Source organism: Condylostylus longicornis, unplaced genomic scaffold, assembly GCF_029603195.1.
Source record: "Condylostylus longicornis isolate FDR11 unplaced genomic scaffold, ASM2960319v2 ptg000107l, whole genome shotgun sequence".
NCBI classification, from domain to species: Eukaryota; Metazoa; Arthropoda; class Insecta; order Diptera; family Dolichopodidae; genus Condylostylus; species Condylostylus longicornis.
The window spans coordinates 5038184-5051992 of NW_026578075.1; the positions used below are offsets into that span (position 1 = coordinate 5038184).

The 13809-nt window shown below is 24.3% G+C and overlaps 1 protein-coding gene across 1 annotated transcript; it reads left to right on the forward strand.

Annotated features, from left to right (window-relative positions):
- The first annotated feature begins 9926 nt into the window (after positions 1-9926).
- LOC129614282 (uncharacterized) lies at positions 9927-13101 on the forward strand. Its single transcript, XM_055528815.1, has 2 exons — positions 9927-10023; positions 12043-13101. Exon 2 carries the CDS (start codon positions 12049-12051, stop codon positions 12757-12759), a length of 711 nt encoding a protein of 236 aa, XP_055384790.1. The 5' UTR covers positions 9927-10023; positions 12043-12048; the 3' UTR covers positions 12760-13101.
- Positions 13102-13809: the final 708 nt, after the last annotated feature.

The window sequence follows — 13809 nt, forward strand, 5'->3', positions numbered from 1 at the left end:
TAAAATGATTTATTAAAAAGTGCTTACTTTAATTTAACAGCAATAGATTGACTGTGTTTGAGATCCCATAGGCAGATCTTGAAACTTACAGCAAAATTGTATGACTCATTTTTTCATCTCACTTTTTATTCACTTTCAAGTCAGAATTCTTCGTTTTTCTAATTGATAATTCAGTTTTGCAATAAGATGACTCATTTTATCAATTTGATTTCTTCAACAAAACAAAATAAATAAATTTTGTATCCATAGAAAAAATCAAGATAGGGAACGCAATACTGAATACTTAATTTTTCTCACTCGAAAATTACATTATAAAAATAAATGATAGTTGCTCATCTTCCGAGTAAAATGGCGAAATAGACGATCGGCCTCCATATAAATAAATGACAGTTACTCACTTTCTTCTCACTATGTTGTGTTAAAAATTAAAAAACTAAAAGAAAACAACTCTACTTTTTAAAACAGTTGACAGCACTACATAAATGACAATTAATTTTTAAAATTAAGTAATGCCTTTAAAATCTATTTAAAACAATTAAAATATTAACTTAATATTAAATATGGATTTTGTGATTAAAAGAAAAGATTGGTGATTAAATATACAAAAAGATAAAACTTTACAATATTTGAATATCTCCATCATATTGATATTTTTAACAATAAATTTGCAGTGTGACGAAAGGAAATGTCAGTCAACGAGAAATCAAAACTTTGCTACTAAAAATTAAAGTTAGTTCCAAAACTGTTTTTAAACATTTACGGAAATCTTACGCTACAAAATAAAATTTTATATTATATAATTTTTAAAGATAAAATTACTTTAAAGACCATAAAAAAATTAAAGATCATTGAACTTTATCAAATATAATATTGAAATTAAAATACATACTAAAAAAATCGTGTAACATCATTGCGAAATTAATAGTTGAAATACGAATTTATAAATTTCGTTGATTATATACATACTTATATACATCCATAGATAGATGTAGAAGTTAAAGAAGCACGTACATTCATAATATGTGTATAAATATGTACATTCATTTACGACATGTTTATTAAAAATGATGACTAATAAAAATATACTTAAAAAATTTTAATTTAATATTGTACGAGTATTATTCAATTTCATTCAACACAAATAAAAGGCATTTATAAACAATTTTTAATTTGCATGACCTATGTAGTCATGTATACGTATGCAAGTATACTTAGCGTATAACAATGTATTCGAAATCTTAAGTGAAACGGTTTGGTGACCTTGCTTATACTTACTTGTACACACATGTTAAAGAAACTATAATTTTTCAACGTCTCTATCTTGAAATTTATTTTAATTTTAAAACTAATACATTTATACGTGCTTCTTTTTAAATTTTTAGCATATTGTCAATTTATTAATATGCAAGAAAAAATTATTTTAGTTTTATACATATGTTTGTCTACCTAAGATATTTTAATGTTCCTTGATGTGCAATGTAATTAAATCATATATAATGAGCGGTTGTTGAGATGGTAGACAAGGTGCGACACGTACTCTCCGACTGGACCATTCTGAAGGAAGAATTCTTTTTCGGAGAGTGCTGATAGGCTCGAGGGCGTTCATGAGCGCTCTGATAAATTTGTGCTAGGAACTTGGATGAATCGGTGATCTTATTAAAGTCTAATCTATAAACTTATAATAAAGATAAAAGAAGAATGTAGTTTTAAATATTACAATAAAAATTTAATTATAGCGATCAAATGCAATATTTGCAAAGAATTCCATAATATCATATGCTATGTTATGTTCGTTAAGTACTAATTTATTAATACATTATTTTGATAATGTTAAAAAATTGCTGACTAATTTTGTTATTCATAAATGCAAAACCAGCTTCATTAGTGCGTTGCCAGCAATGTCAAATGTAAAATATATCTTGCAACATTTTAAAAATTTTTGGAGAATAATAATACAATTCAATCTTTATTCAAGTTGCTTATTCTATTATGTCTGATGGAAATTTATTAATTCGATCGGTAGTTCTAGATGTACGGTTGCTGAATGATGATTGGGACATTATTATTATTATTATAATATCTTTATAAATGTAGTCTAAGTGAATGCGCCAATAATTTTGGATTGACATTTTGCTATTTTATTTTATCCTTTAAATTTTCTTGTAATTATAAAATAATTTCAACATTTTCTAAAAATATAAATCTATAAATGCATATGTATGTATGTATGTATATATTATTTAAAATATTTTAAATATGTTTTGATAAATTTGATGATGAATGTGATTTATGCATAAGTTTTCAAATAAGTTAATAAGCAAAAGTTTTCCTTTACAATTTAACATAGTGAATTGTTATTTCAAGTGACTCAAACACCAAAAAAAAAAAACACATAAACACATACATACGTTACATATATAAATGGAACATTTGTATAATATTTACCTATTCACCTAAACTTCCAAGAAATTAATGATTAAATTTTTTTTAAAAATATGTTCACATTTTTGGAAAGATTTTTCTTTTGAATGAGAAAAATCCCATTTAAGTATATATGTAGAAGAAATATTATTCAAATATGTATGTACTTACATTCATCAGTTTTAATAAGAAACATCAAGTGATAAACTTGCAGATTGATCTAGCTGGTGTAATACATTTGCAAAGAAAACATAACACAAGTTCACGTATATAAGCATATGCACGTGTGTATGTTTGAATCAAAACATTGTACATATACATAGTAAGTATTATAAAGTTTTCTAGTAAAATCTTGAGATAAGTATGATTTTGATTTACAAATTTTGATAAGCAATTTTCTTAAAATAAAATTATATTATTTTGTTTATAATATGTGTTTAAATATGTAATTTTTATTCAGTGTAAAGTTCAGGCATACGAAATCTTTATATTTGTGGAATTGAAAAGTAGAAAAATTTCGCAAGTGGAGTATTTCAGAAAGTATGTACAGCACATTTGTATACATAATAATATATACATGAGAGGACATGACTTACAGGTTCTGTGAAGAAATGAAGGAGACTTCGCAAGAGAGCTGCAAAAAATCGATCCCCACAAGATATCCGCATTTGTCAGAAGCATAGGTCTCGACTCTCGAAAGAGTGCTTTAGACGTCATAGGTGGAAGGAGGCATAATAAATCCACTTTTCGGTTTACTCAACCATATTCTAATCTAATAATATCTACCTAAAAAAAATTTCAAGTCGACAAATCAATTTACTTAATTATAGCATAACTATTTCTATAGTAGCACAAGAACGGTTCCAAAAATTATAGAAATGGTTAATTGTGTAGTAATGGCGAGTTGCCACTTTGTAATTTTTGATTTTAAAACATGGCTCATAAGAAAAAGTAATGATATTTTTAGAAATTACATTTTCAAAGTTTTAATTGTTCCTAATAGTATTGTGAACCTGTTTCGCTATCAAAATTATGTTTGCCATGTTTGCAAATTCCTGATTTTGTTACTACATATTTTGCGGTTTACATAGTGTAGATATTATATTGGCAAATTTATATGATTTGAATGCTTATGTGCATGTCCATACATAAGCAATTTTATTAGGGTGTGTACGTATGGATATGTTATATTAGTATAAAACCTACTTATTCAGTAATATAAAACAAAAAATTTAGCAATAATATAGTCATCGTTTGATGATTTCTGATTTAAACTGAAATTCAAATCAAAAATCATATAGTAGTCAGCATATCGCTCATTCTTATCATCACATAATAAAAGCATGCTTTTTTATTTACACATTTAATACTATCAAATTGGAATTTTCATTAATCATGTTTGATTCACAGACTTTGTTTATACAAAAAAAAGAATTGTCGTATTTCAATATCTATCGTTTATAATTTTTTAAATGATAAAATGAATATACCAAGTAAGATTTAGAAACATTTGTGGAAATTGTACAGGATGCCAGAGCATTCACGTGTTATCTTAAAAGTTTAAAAAGAAATTTTAGTATAACAACAATTTATTTTGTCTAAAATCTTAGCCCATGTGATCGTGTATTGAAATCGAAATTAAAGCTTGTACATAAACATAATAGTGTATGTATATTTTATTCTGTACATAATGTTGTGTTGTCATATTCAATCATAAAACCTTTCATGAACCAAATTGTATGTTCTCAAACATGTTTTATTTGTACGATATAAGACCCTACACTTTCATTCCGCAAAAATTTTTGTATTTCGAATAAATTTCTTTTTATATTTGAATCCTTTCGTAGTGTATTTTACACAATACACTATGTATATAAGAGTTGTAGCAGATATGCAATTTTTAGTTTTGCAATCACAGTTTGATTGTAAATTAACTGCTTGCACACTTAAGCAAATAAATTATTTAAAATTACTAAATTACGATTAGTTTTTAAAAAAATTACAAATTTTTTGATTCCTTAATTGCATGCGATCAAAGTGTTGCATATGTGCCCGCGTTAACATAAACCTAAGGAATGCAAATAAGCAATCAAACAGTTGCAAAATTTAAAAACTGCATGTCTGCTAGAGCCCCCCCAACGGGTATTTTTAAATTTACATTATATTTTTTTTATTGCATTGCTATGTATGAAATTATTATTACTATAAAATTTTATAGTAAACTCATGTCCATTTCAACTAATGTTTAATCAAACATGTTCTATTACAATATATTATGAGTAATTTTTAATTGTGAAGTAAGAAACTCTTAAAGAATTTCATTTAACAATATTATATAAACGGAAGTTTTCAATAATTTTCAGTATATGATTATTAATTAGGTTATATTATAGACTTTGTTAATATTATTGTTATATAAATGTATATTCGTATGTCAGTACGTGAACATAAAATGAAAAAGCTTATATTTTTATAACAAAATATCATCATAGACATACCATTATTGGTTAAAGCTCATTAAATAATTGAATTACAAAGAATTTTTGATTATTAATGAAAATTTCAATACATCGAAAAAATATTGCAATCAATTAATTTTCATTCATTTAAGGCAATAATTTAGATTTAGAAATAAAAGAGATAATTAAATTGACGAAGGATTTGAAAGCTTTTTAGCAAATCACGTGTTATTTAACTATGATTCATCGGATGACTCATTAAATATAATGTTTTTGTTGTCAAGCTACGAGTATATCAAGAAGGATAATTAATTTTTGATGATTTTTAAGATGAAGTAAATAAAGCAATTGAATAAATTACGTTTTTAGCTAAAACAAGGAAAAAATAAAATTAATTAAAACCTTTCCTCTTTTTATATACTGCAATTGAAACGTTGAATAAAACTGATTTTAATGGTGAGGTGAAATAAAACAAAATATCTTGACAAATAATTCGTAAACAGAAACAGAAACATCTAGTACCGGTATCTCTTAATAGGATGGTAAATAAAATACATACATACATACTTGTATAAGTGCTACAAATAAGAAGACAATTTCTATACTACGTGATTCAATTCACGTAGCGCGCGTACCCAATTCATTTTAGTATTAATTTTAGTTGATCAAAATATCAGAGGAAAATTTAAAATTTGCAATAGCAAAGTTTGTATGCACATACATACATATGTGTATGCACATGTACAGATAAGAATCAGTAGCTAAGTACTCAATTGTCGTTATCCAGGACTATAAAATTTGTCAAAACCAATTTTTTGTATTTTCTAATTAATACCTGTTAAAATATTTTGAAATCTATACCTAGACTATCTAAGTACATGATTTATGAAAGCTAGTTTAAAACTATTAAAAACCATTTTCAAAATATTGTGCAACTCATTTGCTAGACAACTTTTTGATTAAAATTATGCTAAATCATTAATAAGAATTGAAATTCATGAAATATCATCAAGTTGACGAAATACACACAATAACGGTTGGTTATTTAGTTATTATATTATAGATTTTTGTTCTTTGTATAATTTCTAGGTAATCGTTATAAATTTCATGGTAAATTCTGTTTTTTATTTTAGAATCTGCTTGTAGTTATATTCAGGTGACAAAAAGCCTATACGGTAAAACGGGAAATCCTTTGGACTTTTTTGAAATTTGAAAGCTATAATAGGCTTCCATTAAAGATTTCTGCTAAGTAGATCTTTTTACAAATACTCATTAACTAGATTTTTGTAAAATTACTACGAATAAATTTTTAGACTTTAATAATTAGATATTCTGAAAGAGAGTAGAAAGGCGTGATGGCGCGCTTCAAAAACGGTTCTCTAATAAAGAATTTCAGCTTTTAAGACTCAAATATTATAAAATTTCGTTAATATTGTAAATGTGAAATTTGATTTAATCACAACGGAATGTCGTTCTACGAAATTATTACAAAACATAAAATTATTAGTCTTACCGTATTACTTCAATTTTCTAACTAAATATAATATTGTTAGTTATAACTAACTAATTGTGGTTAAGCATAATTTAACTTCATCTGCATATACTTAATAGTTTTTATAATTAAATTTAAATTTGGATTTTGATCACATTTTAACCACATTAATAATTATTTCGAATAAATTTAAATTTTAAATATAATAGAAAAAAATTTCAATGTGTAAAAATAATTTTGAAATTGTTTTTTAGTTAAGATAAGAATTGTACGTGTATATGTATATGTATAAATATTTAGTTTCATATTTGTTTTTAGGAAAAAAAGTAAATTTTTTACGTATTTGAAGACAGTTTATTTTAGAATTCCTTATATTAAATCAATGTCATTGTGCTACCCAGGCGTATAAAACCACAGAAACGCAATTACAAAAAGTGCTATTACAAAACATTCAATTTGTGTACGACTTTTTCAATACATGATGTAAGTACATTCCATTCAGAATATCTACATAATTCTTGGATAAATGTTTGAAGTTCTCATTAAAATATACATACATGCAACATCAATACTGCTAAACTACATTCAAAAATTATTATTTACAAATTAATGAAACAATACTCAATTAATTGCCTCCAGAATTAGAATATAAGAGCAAATTTATTTTTATCATCTATTCTTTTATTTTTAAAAAATTTAAAAATAGTATGTTTGTATACTTATAAAAATGCTAGAGCTATTATTTTGCATTTTTATTTTCGCATTTTTGTATACATATGTATGTATGTGGTATATAAACTAATTTTGTTTCAAAATTACATCACGTGAATTAATATCTTTGAGGTCAACTGACATTTTTATTGTTTGATTCAGAAAGTAGATATTTAAGTACATATTATTGTGGTTTTAATGTTTAATAACGGTTTATCTACCTTATAACCTTCTATTGTTTATTTTTGTACTACGAACTTTAATAATAAAATTTTTTACGTTATACCAGTACGTAAGTCCTTTCCATTTTTTTACGCAATTTTATGAAATCGCATGTTCCAATATTTCTTCTTTATTTAAAACCAGATAAATATTTATAATTCATTTTACATACATATATACATACATAATATTTATGTAGAGAATTAACTCAAGAATATCCTAGAAATGAATAATAATAATGGAAATATTTCCGTTCATAATTAAATAGATATTTTTTAAAAAATTATTAAAAAGCAACTAAATAACAATTCGAATAACAGAATAAAAATTAAAAACGATTGCGATGTAGTGGGAAAAACCAATTTAAATATTCATTCAAATTTTATAGTAACTGTGTAAATATGTTGATATGATGACAAATACATTTACGTGAATATCGTACTTATATAAATAAATAAAAGAGCGAAAGTTTGTGTTTCTAGTACATACACATATACATATTTCGTTTTTTTTTCAGATTTGTGAACAAGCTCATAACTGAAAAAGTTTATTCAGATACTAGAGAGTAGAGATTTTAATACACGCAATACTGCAAAACTATAACTGCGGAATGCAATACGGCAAAAATATAACTTGATGAATATGAAATACATATATTTTTAACTATTATACAAAATCAGATTTTAATTATTCTACAATAGAGTTCACCGATGGCTCCAAAAATGGTGTCATATATAAATCGTATCGACTTCCTAACCAGTCGAGTGTCTTTCTTTGCGAAAATTTTCGCCTTACTAAAGGCGTGCGAGAACGGCAGGGTCTCTTATTATACATTGTCTCTTAGAAAGTTTATACATTTTTTATTATTATTACATTACATTACATTTGAAATATAATTTTAATAAACTAAATAACAAAACTTTAATAAAATGTTACAATCGGGCTTTTAACTAAAATAGGTCAACGATTATAGCTTATATATAACGGAAGCCTTTATCTTTTATTTTCAAAACAGATGTAATCAATGCAAGTTTCTTTACCTTACCCATTGAAAACGCGAACCACATTTAAAACTTAAAATTCGCATTTGCCTGTGTTTCAAGTTGTTTTTTTTTTTCGAAAACTTTATCAATTATTTAATCATTTTACTTTGACAAGAAAAATGTTTTTTGAACTCCATTTATCTGGATATTTAAATTTAAATTGAATAAGAAAACCAGATACAAATCGAAATTTCTAATTAAAAGATCTAAATTTTTAATTTATAATCTAAAAATTTAATACAAATGTTTAAGAGTTGAGCTCGTAAATTTTTAAAAATTTTATATTTAAAGTAACACTCGTACTCATTTACTCACCTCTCAAATATTATTTTAAAAGTGTTTATGTATTATGGCGAAATTCATATTTTTTATTTTTGTTTTCAGATTTTTAAAGTTTATATTAATTTTCCGTTTCATTCATAATGTTTGTTCCCCATTCGGTTATGAAATAGTAACAATCTTAATACATTTTTTTGTAAAGGACTCAATATTAACTCATAGTTTGATAATATTTGGGAAATAACTTAAAATCACTTGTTTTTATAATAGAAACAAAGCTGTTTGCACTTTTAGAGTTAATTTGTAATAAAAATATTAACCTATGTTAACAATGTCAAAAGTATTATTAAATTAATTTTATGGATTATGAAATTATTTAAACTGTTAGGACAGCAGCTGTTATAACAGCAATACGAATACTATATTTCTACTAGATTTTTAGAAAAAAGAATTAAAAAATAAAGTTAATTTTTTTAAACATGTATTTTAAAATGGGAATCTCAAATCCAGCATCACTATATATGTGTGTATATGTGTCCTCACCTAAATTACATCATGTGATTAAAAAAAGATGATTAATCAAATAAGAGTATTATGAAATTATTGCATACATACATATGAAAGTTTTGTAATTTTACAAAATAAAATTTAAACATACATACATATCTTACATAAATATGTAAATATTTTGTGTATACGCACTTAATTATTATTTAGTTCTTTTATAGCTTGATTACAATTTATTTCAAAAAATAACTAAATATAGTAAACAACACATTTAGTAATCAATGCCACTTCATTGCATTTTATATACATACATATGTATATACACTTGTCACTTATTCTATCAGTTTCTTGAAAATTCTTATTATTGTCGGCTATATTAAAAATGATCAAAAAACAAAAAATTCCTGTATGGCGTAATAAAATAAAATATTTGTATAGTATTGCTGTTTATAAGTAAAAGAAGACAAAAGTGAGTAAAATACGCTACTATACCAGTGCAATTAATCACGTTACTAAAAATTATACTTACATATAGTAAAATTTTATTATGATTGTATTGTATATTATTATTGTTATCGCACTTATAGCAGATATAGAGCTGCTATGAAAATCACAAACAATATAAAAAAAACAAAAAATTATGTATGAATGAGACTTAATATTTTGAAATTCTTTTGAAAATTGTGCTAGTGTGTGTGTTTTAAAAGTATCTTAAAAAACATCACAATTCGTAAAATCGTAATTCGTATTTATATGACGGAAAATATATTTTATCATTTAGTAATTTAACTTGTGCGATCAAGAAAAGTAATATTTAGCTAGATTTTTAAAATTTTGAAAACCAAAAATTTTTGTTCTTTTTTTTTTTTTTAATTAAGTTTTTAGATAGGTAAGAAAAATTAATACAAAAATTTTTTGTTAGAACATTTTCAAACATGCTTATTAAATTTTTTGTTCTTGATAATAAAAAAGTGCTGATGTCATATCGCTTTAAGGTTAATGAATAAAATTAATTAACGTAGGTAGAATAAATAAACGTACATATGTATGTATATAAATGTTTGTGTGTTCGGATATGTATTTATACAAGAGTGATGTGTTTATCAAAAATAAGTTCATAGCAATATATGTACAAATATTGCTAAGGTTGCTATAATTTAGACATGTTCGTATGTACGTACGTATAAATTAAATTTTATAATAACAAAATGAATTTCACAATATAAAATTCAAGTTTGATTTTATTACGCGATCAGCCATTTTAATTATCATTCGAAAACGTAATTCATATCAGTACTTACATGCATACATACATATTTTAAATAGTAAAATTATATTGGAAAAACGTGTGTATATGTATGTGAATTATTTTTACTCATTATAGAGCTTAAGCTTACGTTATATTTTATAAAAGCAGTTTATAAAATTGCTATTGTTTTCAAAATTAAAACTAAAAATTTCAAAAAGTTTCATAATTAAATGTAAACATGTTTTTTTTTTTTTTGTTTTTCTTAATACAGAAATTTCGCAATTGCTTAAAAAATGATGCCATGGAAAATTTGTATATATGTACATATGTACATAAATATGTATGTATATATGTATGTATTTCTCTATTTAAAATTTTTTATTTGTTTTGTTCTTTTAATTCAATTTTGTTTAATCTAAAAGATATTTTATTTTCTAAGGAATTCAATAAAGTCAATAAAATATATGTACATATATATATACATATATTTACGCAGACCCGTTATTATATGTATACGCATATTTATGTACATACATACATACATGTAAATATTTCATATGCATGAGGAATGCAAAACATGGTTATAAGGGGGAGTGTTTGTTCTATAAAATTTTAGTTTACATTTTGTACTTGCACATATGTATGTATGCACATACATATTTATATAAATACATTATAAATGTATCTATACATGGAAAATCCAAATTTCGTTTTATCATAAATTTTCCTTATCAAAAAATTTTAAGTTCCTTAAAATTATAGAGTAAATATACGTAAATTATTGTGACTTATCGTTTTTTTTTAAAATGTAGTAGATTAAAAAGTAATTATGTAAAACGTTGTTTTTGTTTTCATATTAACCGTTAATCAGAATGGATAAATTCTGTAATTGCTGTGCGAAATATCAAATCTTTAAAAGTAAATTATTTATCGTACAAATCAAAGACGATTGTATATACATACATATTCTTTATAATTGTACAAACATAACGTAGTTTAAAAAACGTTCTTTGGATTTCTTAAATTACACACATATTACTTATAAATCTGTACTAACATGTTAAATACAAAGTATTTTTGCCATGATTAGTAATGAAATTAGGTATAAGTTTTTAGAATTTACGTTTAGAATAGAATGCTTTAAAATTGTCAATATTTTGATTATGAAACCTAGGCTAGATACATACATGCATATATAAAATTTTATAATAAATATGCACCCGTTAAAGATGACTCATTTTAACATTGCTTATGTATAAGTACATAATATAATATAATTTATGTGTATGTATTTATATAAGTAATGTTTATATATTAAACGTAAATTATTCCAATAGATTCAGTTATTATTTTCAATCCTGTGGTTTAAGTACAAATATTTTTTAACAGAACGTAAAAATATTTTGAATTTGAAACAAAAAAGCATTAGAACTATTTGAACTTCTAATATATTTGGAAATATTAACACACTTAATACGTAATTATATTGTTTACCAAAAATTCATTGAGTGATTCAACAATATATTTTATTATTAAATTTATAAAAGAGTTTGCTCACAAATTTTCACAATTTCATTCAATTATTAATTAAAGTATGAATTCTCAGATAATTTTAAATATTCTAAAAATTAATTCATTATTTTTCTTTTTTCATTGCAGATAAAAATGTTGAATAACTATGATTGTGATAATGATAATAAAAAAATTGAAATTACTTTAAGACATAGTCCTGGTGTGCCTAATTCTACTTTACTATATATTAAGACTATAATACAATCAGCAATTACTAAATCTAATGGTTTTCCTACTGAGGTTCCTAAAGATGATTTTGAAGAGACCAGTAGTGAATCAAACGAAAGTTGCAGCAGTAGCCATTTTCCAATTTTTCATTCGGCATTTTCTAATCCTTCGACTTTAATAGAACAATCAGCTATCATAAAAAATCGAGGACGTGGACGACCATCTAAAAGTCACGAAGAACCAATGGATGTTGAACAATTTGAAAATGCGACGCCAGAAAAAAGGAAATATCTAGAATTAAGATATAGGAATAATTTAGCATGTAGATTGGCACGAAGGAAACGAAAGCTGCAAGAAAAGGAAATTTTCACTGAAGAAGTCAATGAAATTCAAAGAAATGAAAGATTAAAGACTGAATTAAAAAAGTATCAGTCAAAACAAATAACACTGATAAATTATTTAGAAAAATTAATAAAAGTTAGCGATTCAGAAAACTCATACGAAAATTTACATAGCTTTAAACTATATAAAATGAAAGCTCATAAAGTGATAGCAAGTCATTTAAATGGAAATAATTTACAAGGAACTCAACATTGGATGTCACAAAATTCACCAACCGAAATCATTTCGCATTAAAGTTGAAAATTATCGATGGAACATACGATTAATTAAAAAGTGTACTCTACTCTTTCGTGTAGTTGAAGGTGAAGTCAGAAAAACGGAAAATGGTAGAAAATGTGAGTGACATGTTAAAGTCAGAGCATTTATTCAAATTATTTACATATAAGAGAATATTTATTGTAAATGAAGAAGATACACATCTAATGGCTAATTTCTGAAACAATTGAAAATGAATGAAGAAGTGAAGCCAAAAATGAAGCGCAGAACCAATTTTGTTTCAAAAACAAATCGTATGTTAACGCTTTAAAATAAATTAATAAAAAGTATTTAAAAAATTATTAAAAAATTTTTTGCACTTAAGTACATATTTGTTTTAATTTTTTCATAAAAAATCTTTAAGTTTTAAGTAAATATGCAATCTGGGGTCTCATTTTGTATCTGATCTGTTAATTGATCGGGCGAGAACAAATGAAAGTGAATGAATATCACATTTATGTATGTGACAACACAAATAAGTAATTTTAAAATGAAAAAATATTTTGCGTTTTATCAAAGACTTTAAAAATATAATATTATAAGTAATTATAAAGTCTTTGGTTTTATGTAGTTCGCATTTTTCAAAAAGCATACAAAATTCCTTGACCATTATCAAAAAAAATTTTTTGAATGACCCGACATGATATTATGAAAAAAGTTAGAAAATCTAATTAAAAATGTAAGAATAATGAGAATAATGGTAACTTAAGAACAGTGAGTAAGGTAGTGACTTAAGAACTTTAGAACATGTATTGATTACAATTATTACAAAAAGTAGCATTCAAGAAAGAGTTTAAAATTCATTTAAGCATCTTTGAAAAATTATAATTAAACGCATTTGAATAAAAAAAAGCAGTTAATTACGAACAGGAAAATTGTAAGATCTTCTATATTGTTTTTTAAATAATTATGTATTCGATTTTGTGGAACTTGGACACATTTAGAAATTTCTAAACTTCTCTTTTCTTCGACACATTATGTTATTCTAGGATTAATTGTCTCCTTTCGACACATTTGAAATTTATCTCT

Coding starts and splice junctions, on each gene's coding strand:
- LOC129614282 (XM_055528815.1), top strand. CDS start 12,049: ATGTTGAATAACTATGATTGTGATAATGATAATAAAAAAATTGAAATT.